Source organism: Oncorhynchus keta, chromosome 25, assembly GCF_023373465.1.
Source record: "Oncorhynchus keta strain PuntledgeMale-10-30-2019 chromosome 25, Oket_V2, whole genome shotgun sequence".
Taxonomy (NCBI): Eukaryota; Metazoa; Chordata; class Actinopteri; order Salmoniformes; family Salmonidae; genus Oncorhynchus; species Oncorhynchus keta.
Window position 1 is genome coordinate 30746751 of NC_068445.1, and position 21725 is coordinate 30768475.

The following is a 21725-nucleotide window of genomic DNA, read 5'->3' on the forward strand; positions in this document are numbered from 1 at the left end:
ATCACTTTTGCCTTATGGCAAAGTGCGCCATCATGCTGGAAAAGACCATGTTTGTCACCAAACTGTTCCTGAATGGTTGGGAGAAGTTGCATTCGGAGGATGTGTTGGTACCATTCTTTATTCATGGCTGTGTTCTTAGGAAAAATTGTGAGTGAGCCCACTCCATTGGCTGAAAAGCAACCCCACACATGAATGGTCTCAGGATGCGTTACTGTTGGCATGACACAGGACTGATGGTAGTGCTCACCTTGTCTTCTCCGGACAAGCTTTTCTCCGGATGTCCCCAAAAATCGGAAAGGGGATTCATCAGAGAAAATGACTTTACCCCAGTTCTCAGCAGTCCAATCCCTGTACCTTTTGCAGAATATCAGTCTGTCCCTGATGTTTTTCCTGGAGAGAAGTGGCTTCTTTGCTGCCCTTCTTGACACCAGGCCATCCTCCAAAAGTCTTCGCCTCACTGTGCATGCAGATGCATTCACACCTGCCTGCTGCCATTCCTGAGCAAGTTCTGTACTGGTGGTGCCCCGATCCCGCAGCTGAATCAATTTTAGGAGATGGTCTTGGCGCTTGCTGGACTTTCTTGGGCGCCCTGAAGCCTTCTTCACAACAATTGAACCGCTTGCCTTGAAGTTATTGATGATCCGATAAATGGTTGATTTAGGTGCAAACTTACTGGCAGCAATATCCTTGCCTTTGAAGCTCGTTTTGTGCAAACAATAATGACGGCACGTGTTTCCTTGCAGGTAACCATGGTTGACAGAGGAACAATGATTCCATGCACCACCCTCCTTTTGAAGCTTCCAGTCTGTTATTCAAACTCAATCAGCATGACAGAGTGATCTCCAGCCTTGTCCTCATCAACACTCACACCTGTGTTAACTAGAGAATCACTGACATGATGTCAGCGGGTCCTTTTGTGGCAGTGATGAAATGCAGTGGAAATTTATTTGGGGGATTCAGTTCATTTGCATGGCAAAGAGGGACTTTGCAATTAATTGCAATTCATCTGATCACTCTTCATAAAATTCTGGAGGTTATGCAAATTGCCATCATACAAACTGAGGCAACAGACTTTGTGAAAATTAATATTAGTGTCATTCTCAAAACATTTGCCCACGACTGTACACATCGTTGTATGAGATCTTCAGTTTCTTGGCAATTTCTCGAATGGAATAGCCTTAATTTCTTAGAACATTAACAGACTGATGAGTTTCAGAAGGCCATTTTGCGCCTGTAATCGAACCCACAAATGCCGATGCTCCAGATACTCAACTAGTCTAAAGAAGGCTAGTTTTATTGCTTCTTTAATCAGGTTTCAGTACGCCTTAAAAATAAACGGTTTCTAGCTACAATAGTAATTTACAACATTAACAATGTCTACACATATTTCTGATCAATTTGATGTAATTTTAATGGACAAAAAAATATATTTCTAAAAGAATGATATTTCGAAATGACCCCAAACTTTTGATATGTTATCTACACTACCGTTCAATCAGTTGAAGGTTACAAACTCTGCCTCCTGCACATACTGTATTTCAGACTTCGGTAACACATCACACACACAGACTGACTAACTGGTGTGCGTGTGTTTCAGGTGCTTCCGTTCCTGGCACTAGGTGTAGGTGTGGATGATGTGTTTCTCCTGGCCCATGCCTTCAGTGAGACAGGACAGAACAAGAGGATCCCATTTGAGGTGAGACACAACAACAACACTATGCTTCCACACCACACTGATCACTGTGGGCATGGCTTCTTGAACCCCTGCCTGCAGGGACTAGTCTGAGAGCTAATCTGCGACCAGTTTAAAGCATAATGAATATGAGTGTATGAACAGGGGGAACCTGATCCTCTAAGACACTTTTTAGATATGGGCTCTGGGGAAGATTGAAAATAAACCTATCCATCCCCTTCCCTCTCTCCCTCTCTCTGTCTCCCCCTCCTTTTATCCCTCACCTAGACGAATGTGTCTGAGCCTGTCTGCCTGTGATGCCACATCAGACGCACACACACGCACAAAAATACACACACACACATACACACACACACATCCAGATATTCAAATGTCTATAGGAGCGTACTTTGTATACACTAATGCATAGGACGTGGGCTCTTGAGGTCTGGGGTACTAAAACGGTTTGTAGAGTGTGTATGTGCCTGCTTGTGTGTGTGTGTTCCTGCGTGTGTGTGTGTGTCTGCGTGTGTGTGCCTGCGTGTGCCTGCGTGTTCCTGCACGTGTGTGTGTGTTTCTGTGTAGAAGGGGAACCACAGACACGTATTTACTTGTTTTTATTTTCCCCCTGATCTCTTTCCTCTCTCCCCAGATGAACAGTAAACAGAGATGAACCTGATCCCTTTCCTCTCCCCCCAGATGAACAGTAAACAGAGATGAACCTGATCTCTTTCCTCTCTCCCCAGATGAACAGTAAACAGAGATGAACCTGATCTCTTTCCTCTCTCCCCAGATGAACAGTAAACAGAGATGAACCTGATCTCTTTCCTCTCCCCCCAGATGAACAGTAAACAGAGATGAACCTGATCTCTTTCCTCTCTCCCCAGATGAACAGTAAACAGAGATGAACCTGATCCCTTTCCTCTCCCCCCAGATGAACAGTAAACAGAGATGAACCTGATCTCTTTCCTCTCTCCCCAGATGAACAGTAAACAGAGATGAACCTGATCTCTTTCCTCTCTCCCCAGATGAACAGTAAACAGAGATGAACCTGATCCCTTTCCTCTCCCCCCAGATGAACAGTAAACAGAGATGAACCTGATCTCTTTCCTCTCTCCCCAGATGAACAGTAAACAGAGATGAACCTGATCTCTTTCCTCTCTCCCCAGATGAACAGTAAACAGAGATGAACCTGATCTCTTTCCTCTCTCCCCAGATGAACAGTAAACAGAGATGAACCTGATCTCTTTCCTCTCTCCCCAGATGAACAGTAAACAGAGATGAACCTGATCTCTTTCCTCTCCCCCAGATGAACAGTAAACAGAGATTAACCTGATCTCTTTCCTCTCCCCCAGATGAACAGTAAACAGAGATGAACCTGATCTCTTTCCTCTCTCCCCAGATGAACAGTAAACAGAGATGAACCTGATCTCTTTCCTCTCTCCCCAGATGAACAGTAAACAGAGATGAACCTGATCTCTTTCCTCTCCCCCAGATGAACAGTGAACAGAGATGAACCTGATCCCTTTCCTCTCCCCCAGATGAACAGTAAACAGAGATGAACCTGATCTCTTTCCTCTCTCCCCAGATGAACAGTAAACAGAGATGAACCTGATCTCTTTCCTCTCTCCCCAGATGAACAGTAAACAGAGATGAACCTGATCTCTTTCCTCTCTCCCCAGATGAACAGTAAACAGAGATGAACCTGATCTCTTTCCTCTCTCCCCAGATGAACAGTAAACAGAGATGAACCTGATCCCTTTCCTCTCCCCCAGATGAACAGTAAACAGAGATGAACCTGATCTCTTTCCTCTCTCCCCAGATGAACAGTAAACAGAGATGAACCTGATCTCTTTCCTCTCTCCCCAGATGAACAGTAAACAGAGATGAACCTGATCTCTTTCCTCTCTCCCCAGATGAACAGTAAACAGAGATGAACCTGATCTCTTTCCTCTCTCCCCAGATGAACAGTAAACAGAGATGAACCTGATCTCTTTCCTCTCCCCCAGATGAACAGTAAACAGAGATGAACCTGATCTCTTTCCTCTCCCCCCAGATGAACAGTAAACAGAGATGAACCTGATCTCTTTCCTCTCTCCCCAGATGAACAGTAAACAGAGATGAACCTGATCTCTTTCCTCTCTCCCCAGATGAACAGTAAACAGAGATGAACCTGATCTCTTTCCTCTCCCCCAGATGAACAGTGAACAGAGATGAACCTGATCCCTTTCCTCTCCCCCAGATGAACAGTAAACAGAGATGAACCTGATCTCTTTCCTCTCTCCCCAGATGAACAGTAAACAGAGATGAACCTGATCTCTTTCCTCTCTCCCCAGATGAACAGTAAACAGAGATGAACCTGATCTCTTTCCTCTCTCCCCAGATGAACAGTAAACAGAGATGAACCTGATCTCTTTCCTCTCTCCCCAGATGAACAGTAAACAGAGATGAACCTGATCTCTTTCCTCTCTCCCCAGATGAACAGTAAACAGAGATGAACCTGATCTCTTTCCTCTCTCCCCAGATGAACAGTAAACAGAGATGAACCTGATCTCTTTCCTCTCTCCCCAGATGAACAGTAAACAGAGATGAACCTGATCTCTTTCCTCTCTCCCCAGATGAACAGTAAACAGAGATGAACCTGATCCCTTTCCTCTCTCCCCAGATGAACAGTAAACAGAGATGAACCTGATCTCTTTCCTCTCTCCCCAGATGAACAGTAAACAGAGATGAACCTGATCCCTTTCCTCTCTCCCCAGATGAACAGTAAACAGAGATGAACCTGATCTCTTTCCTCTCTCCCCAGATGAACAGTAAACAGAGATGAACCTGATCTCTTTCCTCTCTCCCCAGATGAACAGTAAACAGAGATGAACCTGATCTCTTTCCTCTCTCCCCAGATGAACAGTAAACAGAGATGAACCTGATCCCTTTCCTCTCTCCCCAGATGAACAGTAAACAGAGATGAACCTGATCTCTTTCCTCTCTCCCCAGATGAACAGTAAACAGAGATGAACCTGATCTCTTTCCTCTCTCCCCAGATGAACAGTAAACAGAGATGAACCTGATCTCTTTCCTCTCTCCCCAGATGAACAGTAAACAGAGATGAACCTGATCTCTTTCCTCTCTCCCCAGATGAACAGTAAACAGAGATGAACCTGATCTCTTTCCTCTCTCCCCAGATGAACAGTAAACAGAGATGAACCTGATCCCTTTCCTCTCTCCCCAGATGAACAGTAAACAGAGATGAACCTGATCCCTTTCCTCTCTCCCCAGATGAACAGTAAACAGAGATGAACCTGATCTCTTTCCTCTCTCCCCAGATGAACAGTAAACAGAGATGAACCTGATCTCTTTCCTCTCTCCCCAGATGAACAGTAAACAGAGATGAACCTGATCCCTTTCCTCTCTCCCCAGATGAACAGTAAACAGAGATGAACCTGATCTCTTTCCTCTCTCCCCAGATGAACAGTAAACAGAGATGAACCTGATCTCTTTCCTCTCTCCCCAGATGAACAGTAAACAGAGATGAACCTGATCTCTTTCCTCTCTCCCCAGATGAACAGTAAACAGAGATGAACCTGATCTCTTTCCTCTCTCCCCAGATGAACAGTAAACAGAGATGAACCTGATCTCTTTCCTCTCTCCCCAGATGAACAGTAAACAGAGATGAACCTGATCCCTTTCCTCTCTCCCCAGATGAACAGTAAACAGAGATGAACCTGATCTCTTTCCTCTCTCCCCAGATGAACAGTAAACAGAGATGAACCTGATCTCTTTCCTCTCTCCCCAGATGAACAGTAAACAGAGATGAACCTGATCCCTTTCCTCTCTCCCCAGATGAACAGTAAACAGAGATGAACCTGATCTCTTCTGTCTGACACGTCCTCAACACTCCACACGCGCTAGCGTTGGGTGACGTCAACCTTGTCCTGTCATGATGATGTATTCATGAAACATTGTTATATATGATAGCCCTCTATTGGCTCCAATATCTATATATTTTTCATTTTGCGCTGCTTTGGTGGAATTCTCTGCTCTGTCTATCTTAAATTCCTCTTGCGTTCTGCATATAACATATTTATTGAAATATGCAAACAGTAGGGATAGGCCAGTTACTAGGAATGCCACCCACATGGTATTTACTGTGTGGCACCAGCTATGTACCAAATAGCCTAAACCATCGTCTGTCACATCACGATGTCGTCACCGTCAAAAGGTTGGCTGTCTATCATCGTCCATAATCGTCACCCAACCCTAACAAACATAGTGTGAGTGTGTTTCTGCGTCGCTCCATTCGGGGCAGATAGGGCTAAGACGGGATGAACTGTGTTTTGGGCATTCAGAACTTTAGTGAGATGTGTGTGAGCATCGTGTTTTTGATCTTAGCGTGTGTATAATAACTGTTAACCCAGAAGTCAAATCTTGCTGATTAACTACTGTGTTCATACATGTTAAAAATGAAGGTTTCCACCCTCGCAAAAGGAAACTCTCAACCAAAGAGTGGGTTGTTTTCTTTCCTCTAAAAAGCCACACAAGCTGCATGCAGTCTTTGTACTCATGAGCTTAGTAAGGTGTCATGGAGAGATAAGAGAAATGTATTCCATTCCTAAACACAACCCTACGAAACACCTGAGACAGACACCTGTCATATATCTTAATCCAATCAAACACTTGCCTTAAGATCAAGTTGGAAGTTGGAACATACTAAGATGTTTTGCAGCTGTTGATATTTCCCTCCGAATGCTCTGCAATATATTTTATTATCACATCATTGGCGTCATGATGCATCTCCTCTTGCAATGTGTTGTGTTTTGTAGCCCTCTATCTGAACAGGTTGAAATTCTAAGGGATTTCTCTGTCTTTATCTCTCTTTATCTCTTTATCTCTCTCTCTCTCTTTATCTCTCTCTCTCTTTATCTCTCTCTCTCTCTTTATCTCTCTCTCTCTCTCTCTCTCTCTCTCTCTCTCTCTCTCTCTCTCTCTCTCTCTCTCTCTCTTTAACTCTTTATCTCTCTCTTTAACTCTTTATCTCTCTCTTTATCTCTCTCTTTATCTCTCTCTTTAACTCTTTCCTCTCTCCCTCTCTCTCTCTCTCTCTCTGTGTGTGTAGGACCGTACAGGGGAGTGTTTGAAGAGGACAGGGGCTAGTGTAGCTCTCACCTCCATCAGTAACGTCACTGCTTTCTTCATGGCAGCTCTCATCCCTATACCTGCCCTACGAGCCTTCTCTCTGCAGGTACCTGTGTGTGTTTGTGGTTGTGCTTGTGGTTGTGCTGCAGGTGTGTGTGTGGTTGTGCTTGTGGTTGTGTTGCAGGTGTGTGTGTGTGGTTGTGCTCATGGTTGTGTTGCAAGTGTGTGTGTGTGGTTGTGCTCATGGTTGTGTGGCAGGTGTGTATGTGGTTGTGATGCAGGTGTGTGTGTAACAGTATAACTTTAGACCGTCCCGTCGTCCATACCCAGGCGCGAACCAGGGACCCTCTGCACACATAAACAACAGTCACCCTCGAAGCATCGTTACCCATCTCTCCACAAAAGCCGCGGCCCTTGCAGAGCAAGGGGAACTACTACTTCAAGGTCTCGGAGCAAGTGACGTCACCGATTAAAACGCTATTTAGCGCGCACTGCTAACTAAGCTAGCCGTTTCACATCCGTTACATGTGGTTGTGCTCATGGTTGTGTTGCAGGTGTGTGTGTGTGCTTGTGCTCGTGGTTGTGTTGCAGGTGTGTGTGCGTGCTTGTGCTCGTGGTTGTGTTGCAGGTGTGTGTGTGTGGTTGTGCTCGTGGTTGTGTTGCAGGTGTGTGTGTGTGTGGTTGTGTTGCAGGTGTGTGTGTGTGGTTGTGTTGCAGGTGTGTGTGTGGTTGTGTTGCAGGTGTGTGTGTGTGGTTATGTTGCAGGCGTGTGTGTGTGTGTGTGTGGTTATGTTGCACATGTGTGTGTGTGTGTGGTTGTGTTGCACGTGTGTGTGTGTGTGCGTGTGTGTGTGTGTGTGTGGTTGTGTTGCAGGTGTGTGTGTGTGTGTTTGTCAGGAGCTTTTTATTGACTTCATTCATCAAACTGAAACTTAGACCTTTTTTGTGGCCTGATTGGTGATGGGCTCAATATCTGTCCACCGAACCCAATCCTCTTCCTGGTGTCCAGCACAATGAAGGCAGTTTATACTATTTTAAAAACATTACAATACATTCACAGATTTCATAACACACTGTGTGCCCTCAGGCCCCTACTCCACCACTACCACATATCTACAGTACTAAATCCATGTGTACGTGTGTGTATAGTGCGTATGTTATTGTGTGTGTGTGTGTACGTGTCTGTATAGTGCATATGTTATCATGTGTGTGTGTGTGTATGCTTGTCTGTGCCTGTATTTGTGTTGCTTCACATTCCCCGCTGTTGCATAAGGTGTTTTTTTCTATTTTTTAAATCTAATTTTACTGCTATTTTACTGCTTGCATCGGTAACTTGATGCGGAATAGAGTTCCATGTAGTCATGGCTCTATGTCGTACTGTGAGGCTCCCATAGTCTGTTCTGGACTTGGGGACTGTGAAGAGACCTCTTGTGGCATGTCTTGTGGGGTATGCATGAGTGTCCAAGCTGTGCGCCAGTAGTTCAAACAGACAGTTCGGTGCATTCAACATGTCAATACCTCTCATAAACACAAGTAATGATGAAGTCAATCTCTCCTCCATGTTGAGTCAAGAGATTGACATACATATTATAAAAATGATCTCTCTGTGTACATCCAAGGGCCAGCCGTGCTCTGTTCTGAGCCAATTGCAAAGTCCCTTTTTGTGGCACCTGACCACACGACTGAACAGTAGTCCAGCTGCGACAAAAATAGGGCCTGTAGGACCTGCCTTGTTGATAGTGTTGGTAACCCTGTTATGGCTAGGGGTTCCGCTAGGGGTTCCCCTCGACAACATCCGCTGAAATGGCAGAGCGCGAAATGAATTCAAAACAAGATATATTTAACTTTCATACATTCACAAGTAAATACACCAAATTAAAGCTTAACTTCTTGTTAAGAAGGCAGATCAGAGCTTTATTATGGACGCACTTCTCCCCATTTTAGATACTGTTGTATCAACATGTTTTTGACCATGACAGTTTACAATCCAGGTTTAATCCAAGCAGTTTAGTCACCTCGACTTGCTCAATTTCCACATTATTTATTACAAGATTTAGTTGGGTTTAGGGAAATATTTGTCACAAATACAATGCTTTTAGTTTTAGAAATATTTAGGAGTAACGTTTTCCTTGCCACCCACTCTTGAACCAAGTGCAATTCTTTGTTAAATGTTGCGGTCATTTCAGTCGCTGTAGTAGCTGACGTGTATAGTGTTGAGTCATTTGCATACATAGACACACTGGCTTTACTCAAAGCCTGTGGCATGTCATTAGTAAAGATTGAAAAATGTAATGGGCCAAGACAGCTGCCCTGGGGAATTCCTAATTCTACCTGGATTATGTTGGAGAGGGTGTTCTTTAATGGAATCCTCTCCAACATAATCCAGGTAGCGAGGTGGTTAAAGGGGCAATCTACATACATTTTTGGAATTATAAATCTATCATATGTACAGTGGGGCAAAAAAGTATTTAGTCAGCCACCAATTGTGCAAGTTCTCCCACTTAAAAAGATGAGAGAGGACTGTAATTTTCATCATAGGTCATTTCAACTAAGACAGGCAAAATGAGAAAAAAAATCCAGAAAATCATATTGTAGGATTTTTAATGAATTTATTTGCAAATTATGGTGGGAAAAAAGTATTTGGTCAATAACAAAAGTTTCTCAATACTTTGTTATATACCCTTTGTTGGTAATGACAGAGGTCAAACGTTTTCTGTAAGTCTTCACAAGGGTTTCACACACTGTTGCTGGTATTTTGGCCCATTCCTCCATGCATATCTCCTCTAGAGCAGTGATGTTTTGGGGCTGTTGCTGGGCAACACAGACTTTCAACTCCCTCCAAAGATTTTCTATGGGGTTGAGATCTGAAGACTGGCTAGGCCACTCCATGACCTTGAAATGCTTCTTACGAAGCCACTCCTTCGTTACCCGGGCGGTGTGTTTGGGATCATTGTCATGCTGATCATTGTCATACTTATTTTCCACCATACTTTGCAAATAAATTCATTAAAAATCCTACAATGAGATTTTCTGGGAAAAAAATCTAATTTTGTCTGTCATAGTTGAAGTGTACCTATGATGAAAATTACAGGCCTCTCTCATCTTTTTAGGTGGGAGAACTTGCACAATTGGTGGCTGACTAAATACCTTTTTTGCCCCACTGTATATGAAAAATATAATTTAGAAATGCCTCATGAGTTTAGTTCAGCTGTCGTACCTTATCAGAACCCAAAATACAATATTATTTTACTTCAATGTTTGTAAACAATGTACATGTAAACAAACACTGTATAGCCTCAAAACATGGTCAAAACTATAATTGTTTTATATTGGATGGTCAGTCCTTGCATCCATAGCTCTTTCTATGCATTTGAGAGTGGTTACATTCCTCCAGTCCCATCCCTCAGCTTTTTACCGAAACTGTGGTAGGGGGGCTTTAACTGCGTTATGGCTGTTTGTTATGGGGGGTTCTGATTTGACTCACATCTGTCATTAATCTGTGAAGAGAGGTAGGGGGGGGTAGACAGAGAGAGACATAGGGGGGGGGGGGGAGTGTTAAAAGGGAAACAGTTATGTGTGTTTGAGAGATCAGTCTTTTCTTTCTTCTCCTCTTCTCTCTCTCTCTCTTCTCTTCTCTCAACTGTGTCTGTGGTGGAGTACCTTAACACACACACAGCTGTTTTACCTCTGACCCCAGGAAGAGGTAGCTGAGTTCTTGTGCCATTGCCCTGACAACAAGCCCAGCTGCACACTACACATACCACGCCACAGACATGTCTGACATACACAGTTGAATCTGGTAATGAACAGTGTGGCTATTGGACAAGTTGAGGAGACTAAATTACTTGGCATTACCTTAGATTGTAAACTGTCATGGACAAAACATATAGATGCAATAGTGGTAAAAATGGGGAGAGGTCTGGCTGTAATAAAGAGATGCTCTGCTTTTGTTTGACACCACACTCCAAAAGCAAGTCCTTCAGGCTCTAGTCTTGTCTAATCTTGATTATTGTCCAGTCGTGTGGTCCAGTGTTGCAAGGAAAGACCTAGTTAAGCTGCAGCTGGTCCAGATCAGAGCGGCACGTTTTGCTATTAATTGTAATCAGGGGGCTGATATAAATACTATGCTGCCAGTCTCTCTTGGCTAAGAGTTGAGGAGAGACTGACTGCATCACTACTTCTTTTTATAAGACACATTAACGTGTTGAAAATCCCAAATTGTTTGCATAGTCAACTTACACACAGCTCGGACACACACACTTATCCCACCAGACATGCCACCAGGGGTCTTTTCACAGTCCCCAAATGCAGAACAAATTCAAGAAAGCGTACAGTATTATATGGAGCCCTTATTGGATGGAACTTCCTTCCATCTCATGTTGCTCAAATAAACAGCAAACCTGGTTTCAAAAAACAGATAAAGCAACACCTCGCGGAGTAACGCCTCTCCCCTATTTGACCTAGATAGTTTCTGTGTATGTATTGATATATAGGCTGCGTGCCTTTAAAAAAATCGAAGTCGTTATGTCCTTGAGCTGTTCTTGTCTATTGATGTACTGTATTATGTCATTCTGTATTATGTTTCACGTTTTGTGTGGACCCCAGGAATGGGGATCCTAATAAAATACAAAATACACAACTCACACACACACACACACTCACACTCACACACACTCACTCATACACACACTCAAACACACACTCACTCATACACACACTCACACACACTCACTCATACACACATTCACTCAAACACACACTCACTCATACACGCACTCACTCATACACACACTCTCACTTACACTCACTCTCTCCTGATACAGGCCAGACGTTACTCTACTCTCACAGTGAAGCCAATATTAGTATGTGTGGACAGATGGCTTTAGTACAGGGGTCTGTCAAACATGATCTACTTACCCCAAAGGTCTGATTGAACCAGGACACACACACACACACACACACACACACACACACACACACACACACACACACACACACACACACACACACACACGCACACGCACACGCACACACACATAACACTTGTTCACAAACCCAAGCTTACCTGACACACATTCGTGCGCTCACATATGCATGTACAGTGTTTTCAGAAAGTATTCACACCCCACTCAAGAGATAAAGATGCCCCCCACTAAAGACAGAAAGATAGCCTCCACTAAAATGGTTAAATATACCCCCACTAAAGAGATAAAGATACCCCACTAAAGAGAGCGGTGTGTATATTTGTGTGTGTGTGTCTGGTTGGTGTTAAGTCGTGGTTACAGTGGGAGGGAATAGGATGCTGTAAATTGGCATTAGTGAGAACGTGTGTAGGGGTGTGTGTATGTGTGTTGTCTGCGAGCCCCAGTGCCTGCTCATCACCTCAAGCCCTGCAGGCCTCTGTCTACCTGGGTGGTCTGGCACATACACAGGAGTAGTGTGTGTGTTCAGTGGTCTGGCAGCCACACAGGATCCAGATTGTGTTCTGGGCAGGGACCCAGCCTAACCCCACCCTCATCTCTCTACTCCTCTCACTCTGTCTCTCTATACTCACGCTCCCTTTCTCATTTTCTTTCCTCTGGGTCCACCTCTTACACTCTAACACATGAAAAAATATTATAGTATACTGTGATATACACTACGTTCAAAAGTTTGGGGTCACTTTTGAAATGTCCTTGTTTTTGAAAGAAAAGCACAAAAAAATGTCCATTAAAATAACATCAAATTGTTCAGAAATACAGTGTAGACATTGTTGATATTGTAAACGACTATTGTAGCTGGAAATGGCTGATTTGAATGGAATATCTACGTAGGCGTACACATCAAATCAAATTGTATTGGTCACATACACACGGTTAGCAGATGTTAATACGAGTGTAGCGAAATGCTTGTGCTTCTAGTTCCAACAGTGCAGTAATATCTAATCTAACAATTCCCAACAACTACCTAATACACACAAATGTAACAAGTAATCTAACATTTCCCCAACAACTACTTAATACACACACATATAAAGGGGTGAATGAGAATATGTACATGTAAGTATATGGATGAGCGATGGCCGAGCGGCATAGGCAAGGTGCAATAGATGGTGTAAAATACAGCATATACATGTGATATGAGTAATGTAAGATGTGTAAACATTATTAAAGTGGCATTATTTAAAACGGCATTGTTTAAAGTGACTAGTGATCCATTTATTAAAGTGTCCAGTGATTGGGTCTCAATGTAGGCAGCAGCCTCTCTGAGTTAGTGATTGCTGTTTGGCAGTCTGATGGCCTTGAGATAGAAGCTGTTTCTCAATCTCTCAGTTCTCAATCTCAGAGGCCCATTATCAGCAACCATCACTCCTGTGTTCCAATGGCACGTTGTGTTAGCTATTCCAAGTTTATAATTTAAAAGACTAGTTGATCATCAGAAAACCCTTTTGTAATTGTGTTAGCACAGCTGAAAACTGTTGTCCTGATTAAAGAAGCAATAAAACTGGCCTTCTATAGACTAGTTGAGTATCTGGAGCATCAGCATTTGTAGGTTTGATTACAGGCTCAAAATGGCCAGAAACGGAGAACTTTCAGTCTATTCTCGTCAGTCTATTCTTGTTCTGAGAAATGAAGGCTATTCCATGTGAGAAGTTGCCAAGAAGCTGAAGATCTCATACAACGCTGTGTTCTACTCCCTTCACAGAACAGGCTTTAACCAGAATAGAAAGACTTGTGGGAGGCCCCAGTGCACAACTGAGCAAGAGGACAAGTACATTAGAGTGTCTAGTTTGAGAAACAGACGCCTCACAAGTCCTCAACTGGCAGCTTCATTAAATAGTACCCGCAAAACACCAGTCTCAACGTCAGCAGTGAAGAGGCGATTCTGGGATGCTGACAGTTGACAGGGCCTCCTGGGTGGCGCAGTGGCTAAGGGCGCTGTACTGCAGCGCTACTCTGGGTTCGAGCCCAGGCTCTGTCGTAGGGAGGGTTAGGGAGGGTTTGGCCGGTAGGGATATCCTTGTCTCATCGCGCACCAGCGACTCCTGTGGCGGGCCGGGCGCAGTGCGTGCTAATCAAGGTTGCCAGGTGCACAGTGTTTCCTCTGACACATTGGTTGGATGCGCACTGTGTTAAGAAGCAGTGTGGCTTGGTTGGGTTGTGTATCGGAGGATGCATGACTTTCAACCTTCGTCTCTCCCGAGCCCGTACAGTAGTTGTAGCGATGAGACAAGATAGTAGCTACTAACAATTGGATACCACGAAATTGGGGAGAAAAAGGGGTAAAAAAATAAATAAAAAAGAAAGTATGACAATTGAGGACTTTTGTAACTGTAGTGTCCAGTTTAGCGCGGCATACTGTAGTGTCCAGTTTAGCGCGGCATACTGTAGTGTCCAGTTTAGCATTGTACAGTACACTACAACATTCTATAGTAAGCACTAGACGTTCGAGGGATACTGCATTGTGGAGTATAGTATTCTACAGTGTACTTCAGTTCGCTACTGTCACGTTGGCATGAAGGATCTGGAGACAGACGCAGGAATGCGTAATAGTTTTTTTTATTAGGCCCAAATTACGGCGTGCCGTGTAAAGGCACGGGGACGAAGACCAAACAAACACGTAACAAAAACACAGGGTTGAAACCCAAAACAAAAGAGTGAGGAGTCCCAAGTATAAATACACACACGCACAATGATTAACACAGGGGACGAGACCCGTCATCATCTGCCCAAAACACACAACACAAGTACTCACACACACCTAGGGACATTGTAACAATAATCGACAGACAACGGAAACCAAAGGGCACATTTTGGTTTCAAGTACTAATCAGTGGGAATAGGGGACAGGTGTGCGTGATGAAAGTTCCAGAGGGATCCGTGACAACTACAGAATACTATGAAACCAAGTACTATAGTATTCTATAGTAGGCTGTAGTATTTTTTTATGTTGGTTAACTCACTTTATGTCTTACTTCAGTGTTATGATATGAAATATGTACACTTTGTGTGTATATGTGGGTGTGCATACCGGTATGTGTGTGTGTGTGCGTGTGTGTTTAGAGGGGTCGGTGCGATAAGGGTAGGGTTAGGAACAATATGAACTACCCCCTTCCACCTTCACATAGGTCATGGCAACGTGATGAGTTCATTTAACACCTTGTTCCCTGTATGTGTTCTCCCTGACCAGGCTGCGGTGGTGGTGGTGTTTAACTTTGCTATGGTGCTGCTCATCTTTCCTGCCATCCTCAGTATGGACCTGTATCGCAGAGAGGACCGACGTTTTGACATTTTCTGCTGCTTCTACAGGTTACACACACAAACCCACACACACTATGAGCTTGATTCAATCCGTAATGCTGAAGGGCTCCGCAAGAGCATGATAGAAGTGTAAAGGCAGTTTTCCTGCGTTAGCGGAGATTCATGGTAAACACTGCATATGTCTGCTCAATCGGAAATTACCTTTACATTTCAATCGTGCTATAGCGCTGAACTTCACCCTGTGGCTGAAAAAGGTGTGTTGTGTGTTGTATTCTTCCATGTGATTACAGCTGAGTGTCTCTCTCTACCTCAAATCCCCTCACTGATCATTTAATTACAGTTCAGAGTTTTCTTTCTGTCGGGTTTTCTGTCTGGCTGTCTGTTTATCCATCTCTCTCTTTATTAAACATCACCTGCCGGTCTGTCAGCCTGTCTGTCTGCCTGCCTGACTTCCTACCTGTCTACGTGTCTGTCAGCCTGTCTGCCTGCCTGACTGACTTCCTACCTGTCTACGTGTCAGTCTGCCTGTCTGCCTGCCTGACTGACTTCCTACCTGTCTACGTGTCAGTCTGCCTGTCTGCCTGCCTGACTGACTTCCTACCTGTCTACGTGTCAGTCTGCCTGTCTGCCTGCCCGCCTGTGCATGTTCAGCTGCTAAACACTCACAGAGGCACACGTTAAATACACTCACAGAGGCACATGTTAAATACACTCACAGAGGCACATGTTAAATACACTCACAGAGGCACACGTTAAATACACTCACAGAGGCACACGTTAAATACACTCACAGAGGCACATGTTAAATACACTCACAGAGGCACATCTTAGATACACTCACAGGGGCACATGTTAAATACACTCACAGAGGCACATGTTAAATACACTCACAGAGGCACACGTTAAATACACTCACAGAGGCACACGTTAAATACACTCACAGAGGCACACGTTAAATACACTCACAGAGGCACACGTTAAATACACTCACAGAGGCACATGTTAAATACACTCACAGAGGCACACGTTAAATACACTCACAGAGGCACACGTTAAATACACTCACAGAGGCACACGTTAAATACACTCACAGAGGCACATGTTAAATACACTCACAGAGGCACATGTTAAATACACTCACAGAGGCACATGTTAAATACACTCACAGAGGCACATGTTAAATACACTCACAGAGGCACATGTTAAATACACTCACAGAGGCACATCTTAGATACACTCACAGAGGCACATGTTAAATACACTCACAGAGGCACATGTTAAATACACTCACAGAGGCACACTTTAAATACACTCACAGAGGCACACATTAAATACACTCACAGAGGCACATGTTAAATACACTCACAGAGGCACATCTTAGATACACTCACAGAGGCACATGTTAAATACACTCACAGAGGCACACGTTAAATACACTCACAGAGGCACACGTTAAATACACTCACAGAGGCACACGTTAAATACACTCACAGAGGCACACGTTAAATACACTCACAGAGGCACACGTTAAATACACTCACAGAGGCACATGTTAAATACACTCACAGAGGCACACGTTAAATACACTCACAGAGGCACACGTTAAATACACTCACAGAGGCACACGTTAAATACACTCACAGAGGCACACGTTAAATACACTCACAGAGGCACACGTTAAATACACTCACAGAGGCACACGTTAAATACACTCACAGAGGCACATGTTAAATACACTCAAAAAGGCACACGTTAATTAAACTCACAGAGGCACAAGTTAAATACACTCACAGAGGCACATGTTAAATACACTCACAGAGGCACACGTTAAATACACTCACAGAGGCACATGTTAAATACACTCACAGAGGCACATCTTAGATACACTCACAGAGGCACATGTTAAATACACTCACAAAGGCACACGTTAAATACACTCACAGAGGCACACGTTAAATACACTCACAGAGGCACACGTTAAATACACTCACAGAGGCACACGTTAAATACACTCACAGAGGCACACGTTAAATACACTCACAGAGGCACATGTTAAATACACTCAAAAAGGCACACGTTAATTAAACTCACAGAGGCACATGTTAAATACACTCACAGAGGCACATCTTAGATACACTCACAGAGGCACATGTTAAATACACTCACAGAGGCACATGTTAAATACACTCACAGAGGCACATCTTAGATACACTCACAGAGGCACATGTTAAATACACTCACAGAGGCACACGTTAAATACACTCACAGAGGCACACGTTAAATACACTCACAGAGGCACACGTTAAATACACTCACAGAGGCACACGTTAAATACACTCACAGAGGCACACGTTAAATACACTCACAGAGGCACACGTTAAATACACTCACAGAGGCACATGTTAAATACACTCACAGAGGCACACGTTAAATACACTCACAGAGGCACATGTTAAATACACTCACAGAGGCACATCTTAGATACACTCACAGAGGCACATGTTAAATACACTCACAGAGGCACATGTTAAATACACTCACAGAGGCACACGTTAAATACACTCACAGAGGCACACGTTAAATACACTCACAGAGGCACACGTTAAATACACTCACAGAGGCACACGTTAAATACACTCACAGAGGCACATGTTAAATACACTCACAGAGGCACACGTTAAATACACTCACAGAGGCACACGTTAAATACACTCACAGAGGCACATGTTAAATACACTCACAGAGGCACATGTTAAATACACTCACAGAGGCACATGTTAAATACACTCACAGAGGCACACGTTAAATAAACTCACAGAGGCACACGTTAAATACACTCACAGAGGCACATGTTAAATACACTCACAGAGGCACATGTTAAATACACTCACAGAGGCACACGTTAAATACACTCACAGAGGCACATGTTAAATACACTCACAGAGGCACATGTTAAATACACTCACAGAGGCACACGTTAAATACACTCACAGAGGCACACGTTAAATACACTCACAGAGGCACATGTTAAATACACTCACAGCTGTCTGACTGTCCGTTTGTCTCCAGCCCCAGTGCTAACTGTCTCTCTGTCTTTCTGTTTGTTTCCTGCCCCAGTGCTAACATTCTGTCTGGCTGTCTGACTGTCTGTTTGTCTGTTTGTCTCCAGCCCCAGTGCTAACTGTCTGTCTGGCTGTCTTTTTGTCTCCAGCCCCAGTGCTAACTGTCTGTCTGACTGTCTGTTTGTCTCCAGCCCCAGTGCTAACTGTCTGTCTGTCTGGCTGTCTGACTGTCTGTTTGTTTGTCTCCAGCCCCAGTGCTAACTGTCTGTCTGGCTGTCTTTTTGTCTCCAGCCCCAGTGCTAACTGTCTGTCTGTCTTTCTGTTTGTCTACAGCCCCAGTGCTAACTGTCTGTCTGACTGTCTGTTTGTCTCCAGCCCCAGTGCTAACTGTCTGTCTGTCTTTCTGTTTGTCTCCAGCCCCAGTGCTAACTGTCTGTCTGACATTCTGTTTGACTGTCTGTTTGTCTCCAGCCCCAGTGCTAACTGTCTGTCTTTCTGTTTGTCTCCAGCCCCAGTGCTAACTGTCTGTCTTTCTGTTTGTCTCCAGCCTCAGTGCTAACTGTCTGTCTGACTGTCTGTTTGTCTCCAGCCCCAGTGCTAACTGTCTGTCTGTCTTTCTGTTTGTTTCCTGCCCCAGTGCTAACTGTCTGTTTGTCTGTCTGGCTGTCTGACTGTCCGTTTGTCTCCAGCCCCAGTGCTAACTGTCTGTCTGACATTCTGTTTGACTGTCTGTTTGTCTCCAGCCCCAGTGCTAACTGTCTGTCTTTCTGTTTGTCTCCAGCCCCAGTGCTAACTGTCTGTCTGACTGTCTGTTTGTCTCCAGCCCCAGTGCTAACTGTCTGTCTGTCTTTCTGTTTTGTCTCCAGCCCCAGTGCTAACTGTCTGTCTGACATTCTGTTTGACTGTCTGTTTGTCTCCAGCCCCAGTGCTAACTGTCTGTATGTTTGTCTCCAGCCCCAGTGCTAACTGTCTGTTTGTCTGTCTGACTGTCTGTTTGTCTCCAGCCCCAGTGCTAACTGTCTCTCTGTCTTTCTGTTTGTTTCCTGCCCCAGTGCTAACTGTCTGGCTGTCTGACTGTCTGTTTGTCTCCAGCCCCAGTGCTAACTGTCTGTCTGGCTGTCTGACTGTCTGTTTGTCTCCAGCCCCAGTGCTAACTGTCTGTCTTTCTGTTTGTCTCCAGCCCCAGGGCTAACTGTCTGTCTGACCGTCTGTTTGTCTCCAGCCCCAGTGCTAACTGTCTGTCTGTCTGTCTGTCTGGCTGTCTGACTGTCTGTTCGTCTCCAGCCCCAGTGCTAACTGTGTGTCTGTCTTTCTGTTTGTCTCCAGCGCCAGGGCTAACTGTCTGTCTGATCGTCTGTTTGTCTCCAGCCCCAGTGGTAACTGTCTGTTTGTCTGTCTGGCTGTCTGACTGTCTGTTTGTCTCCAGCCCCAGTGCTAACTGTCTGTCTGTCTTTCTGTTTGTCTCCAACCCCAGAGCTCACTGTCTGTCTGTCTTTCTGTTTGTCTCCAGCCACAGTGCTAACTGTCTGTCTGTCTGTCTGTCTGTCTGTCTGTCTGTCTGTCTGTCTGTCTGTCTGTCTTTCTGTTTGTTTCCAGCCCCAGTGCTAACTGTCTGTCTGTCTTTCTGTTTGTCTCCAGCCCCAGTGCTAATTGTCTGTCTGTCTGTCTGTCTGTCTGTCTGTCTGTCTGTCTGTCTGTCTGTCTGTCTTCAGCCCCAGTGCTAACTGTCTTTCTTTCTTTCTGTTTGTCTCCAGCCCCAGTGCTAACTGTCTGTCTGTCTGTCTGTCTGTCTGTCTGTCTGTCTGTCTGTCTGTCTGTCTGTCTTTCTGTTTGTTTCCAGCCCCAGTGCTAACTGTCTGTCTGTCTTTCTGTGTGTCTCCAGCCCCAGTGCTAATTGTCTGTCTGTCTGTCTGTCTGTCTGTCTGTCTGTCTGTCTGTCTGTCTGTCTGTCTGTTTGACTCCAGCCCCAGTGCTAATGGTCTGTCTCTCTGTCTATGACCCTCCAGCCCTTGCGCTAACAGGGTGATCCAGATCGAGCCCCAGGTCCACGTGGACGGAGTGGACAGCAGTCGCTACAGCCCCCCTCCCCCCTCCTACCACACCACCCCTCCCACATACAGCAGTTCACCCCCGTCCTACAGCAGCCATGGTTTCTCCCAGCAGACTCAGATCACCATGCAGTCTACTGTCCAGTTGACGACAGAGTACGACCCCAGGACTCAGGCCTTTTACACTACGGCCGAACCCAGATCGCAGATCTCCGTACAACCCTTCACACCCACGCCTGTCGCCACCGGCCCCGCCAACAACCCCAACACCAGTCACGGAAACAACAACCACGGTAGCCGTGGTTCAGGCTCGGTCCCTTCTCCTCCCGAGTCATCCTCTGGCATCCCCACGGTCTCCCCCCAAGCGGGGGAAGTGCTGTGTGTGTCGGGGGAGAGTGCTAGCTCCACCAGGGATCTGCTGTCCCAGTTTGGAGGGGCCTCTCTGGGGCTGCGCTGTCTCGAACCCCATTGCTCCCAGTGGACCTTGGCCTCCTTTGCCGAGAAGCACTACGCCCCCTTCCTACTGCAGCCCACCACCAAGGTCAGTCTGTCTGTCTCTCTGTGTGTGTACGTGTTCCTCACTAGCAGTGGCTAACTCTCCCGGCCTGCTGAGTCAGAGCTAGTCAACCACAGAGCTAGCTCTGTTCCAGTACGTTCTATTATTCATATCTCTTAGGCATAGGGTGCCATTTTAGAAGCAGTCACACCACGTAGCTACCACTATCAGGACCTGTTTTACTATCCCAGTTAGTGACCCATCTCAACACTCTAGCAAGTCTAATGTAGTGTCTGACTACCCGGCTTTCAGTCGGTGGTCAGTATCGGACTAAAAACACTTCTCTTCTCTCCTGGGTGGGCCCTTAACCTGACCTCCTGACCTGACTGACTCAGCCTGTAGTCAAACACTACATTAGTCTTGCTAGGGTGTTGAGATGGGTCACTAACTGGGATAGTAAAACAGGTCCTGATAGTGGTAGCTACGTGGTGTGACTGCTTCTAAAATGGCACCCTATTCCCTATATAGTGCACAACTTTTACACTTAACACTCATCTCCAGTTCACATTGGATGTTTCTGTGGTTGCTGAGCATCAGTCTGCAAAGGACCACCCGTGTTTGGTGTAGTGCACTTATCTCCCTCAATCACTCCCCCCCCTTCGCTCCCTCCTCCCTTCCATCCCTCACTCCAGGTGGTGGTCATCCTGTTGTTCCTGGCCCTGCTGGTGGTCAGTCTGTATGGGACCACACGGGTACGGGACGGGTTGGAGCTGACCGACATCGTTCCCAGGGAGACCAGCGAGTACGACTTCATCGGGGCCCAGTTCAAGTTCTTCTCTTTCTACAACATGTACGTGGTGACCCAGCGGGCGGAGTACTCCCAGGCCCAGCCACTGCTCTACCAGCTGCACCACAGCTTTAACACAGTCCGCTATGTACTGCGAGAGGACGACGGACAGCTACCACGCATGTGGCTCCACTACTTCAGGGACTGGTTGCAAGGTGAGCCAGGAGGGGCGATACATATACAGTACATAGAAATATACAGGCTTTCACACACACACTTTGTCCTCA

At 45.2% G+C, this 21725-nt stretch overlaps 1 protein-coding gene across 2 annotated transcripts in view; it reads left to right on the top strand.

Moving 5' to 3' along the window:
* LOC118394092 (protein patched homolog 1) overlaps positions 1-21725 on the top strand; it is a 172495-nt gene that overhangs the window by 82918 nt on the left and 67852 nt on the right. For both annotated transcript variants that reach the window (XM_052479086.1, XM_052479087.1), the window contains exons 11-15: positions 1598-1696; positions 6786-6911; positions 14975-15093; positions 20114-20696; positions 21344-21653. In XM_052479086.1, the coding sequence (XP_052335046.1) occupies positions 1598-1696; positions 6786-6911; positions 14975-15093; positions 20114-20696; positions 21344-21653 (1237 nt within the window). The remainder of the gene's footprint in view (positions 1-1597; positions 1697-6785; positions 6912-14974; positions 15094-20113; positions 20697-21343; positions 21654-21725) is intronic.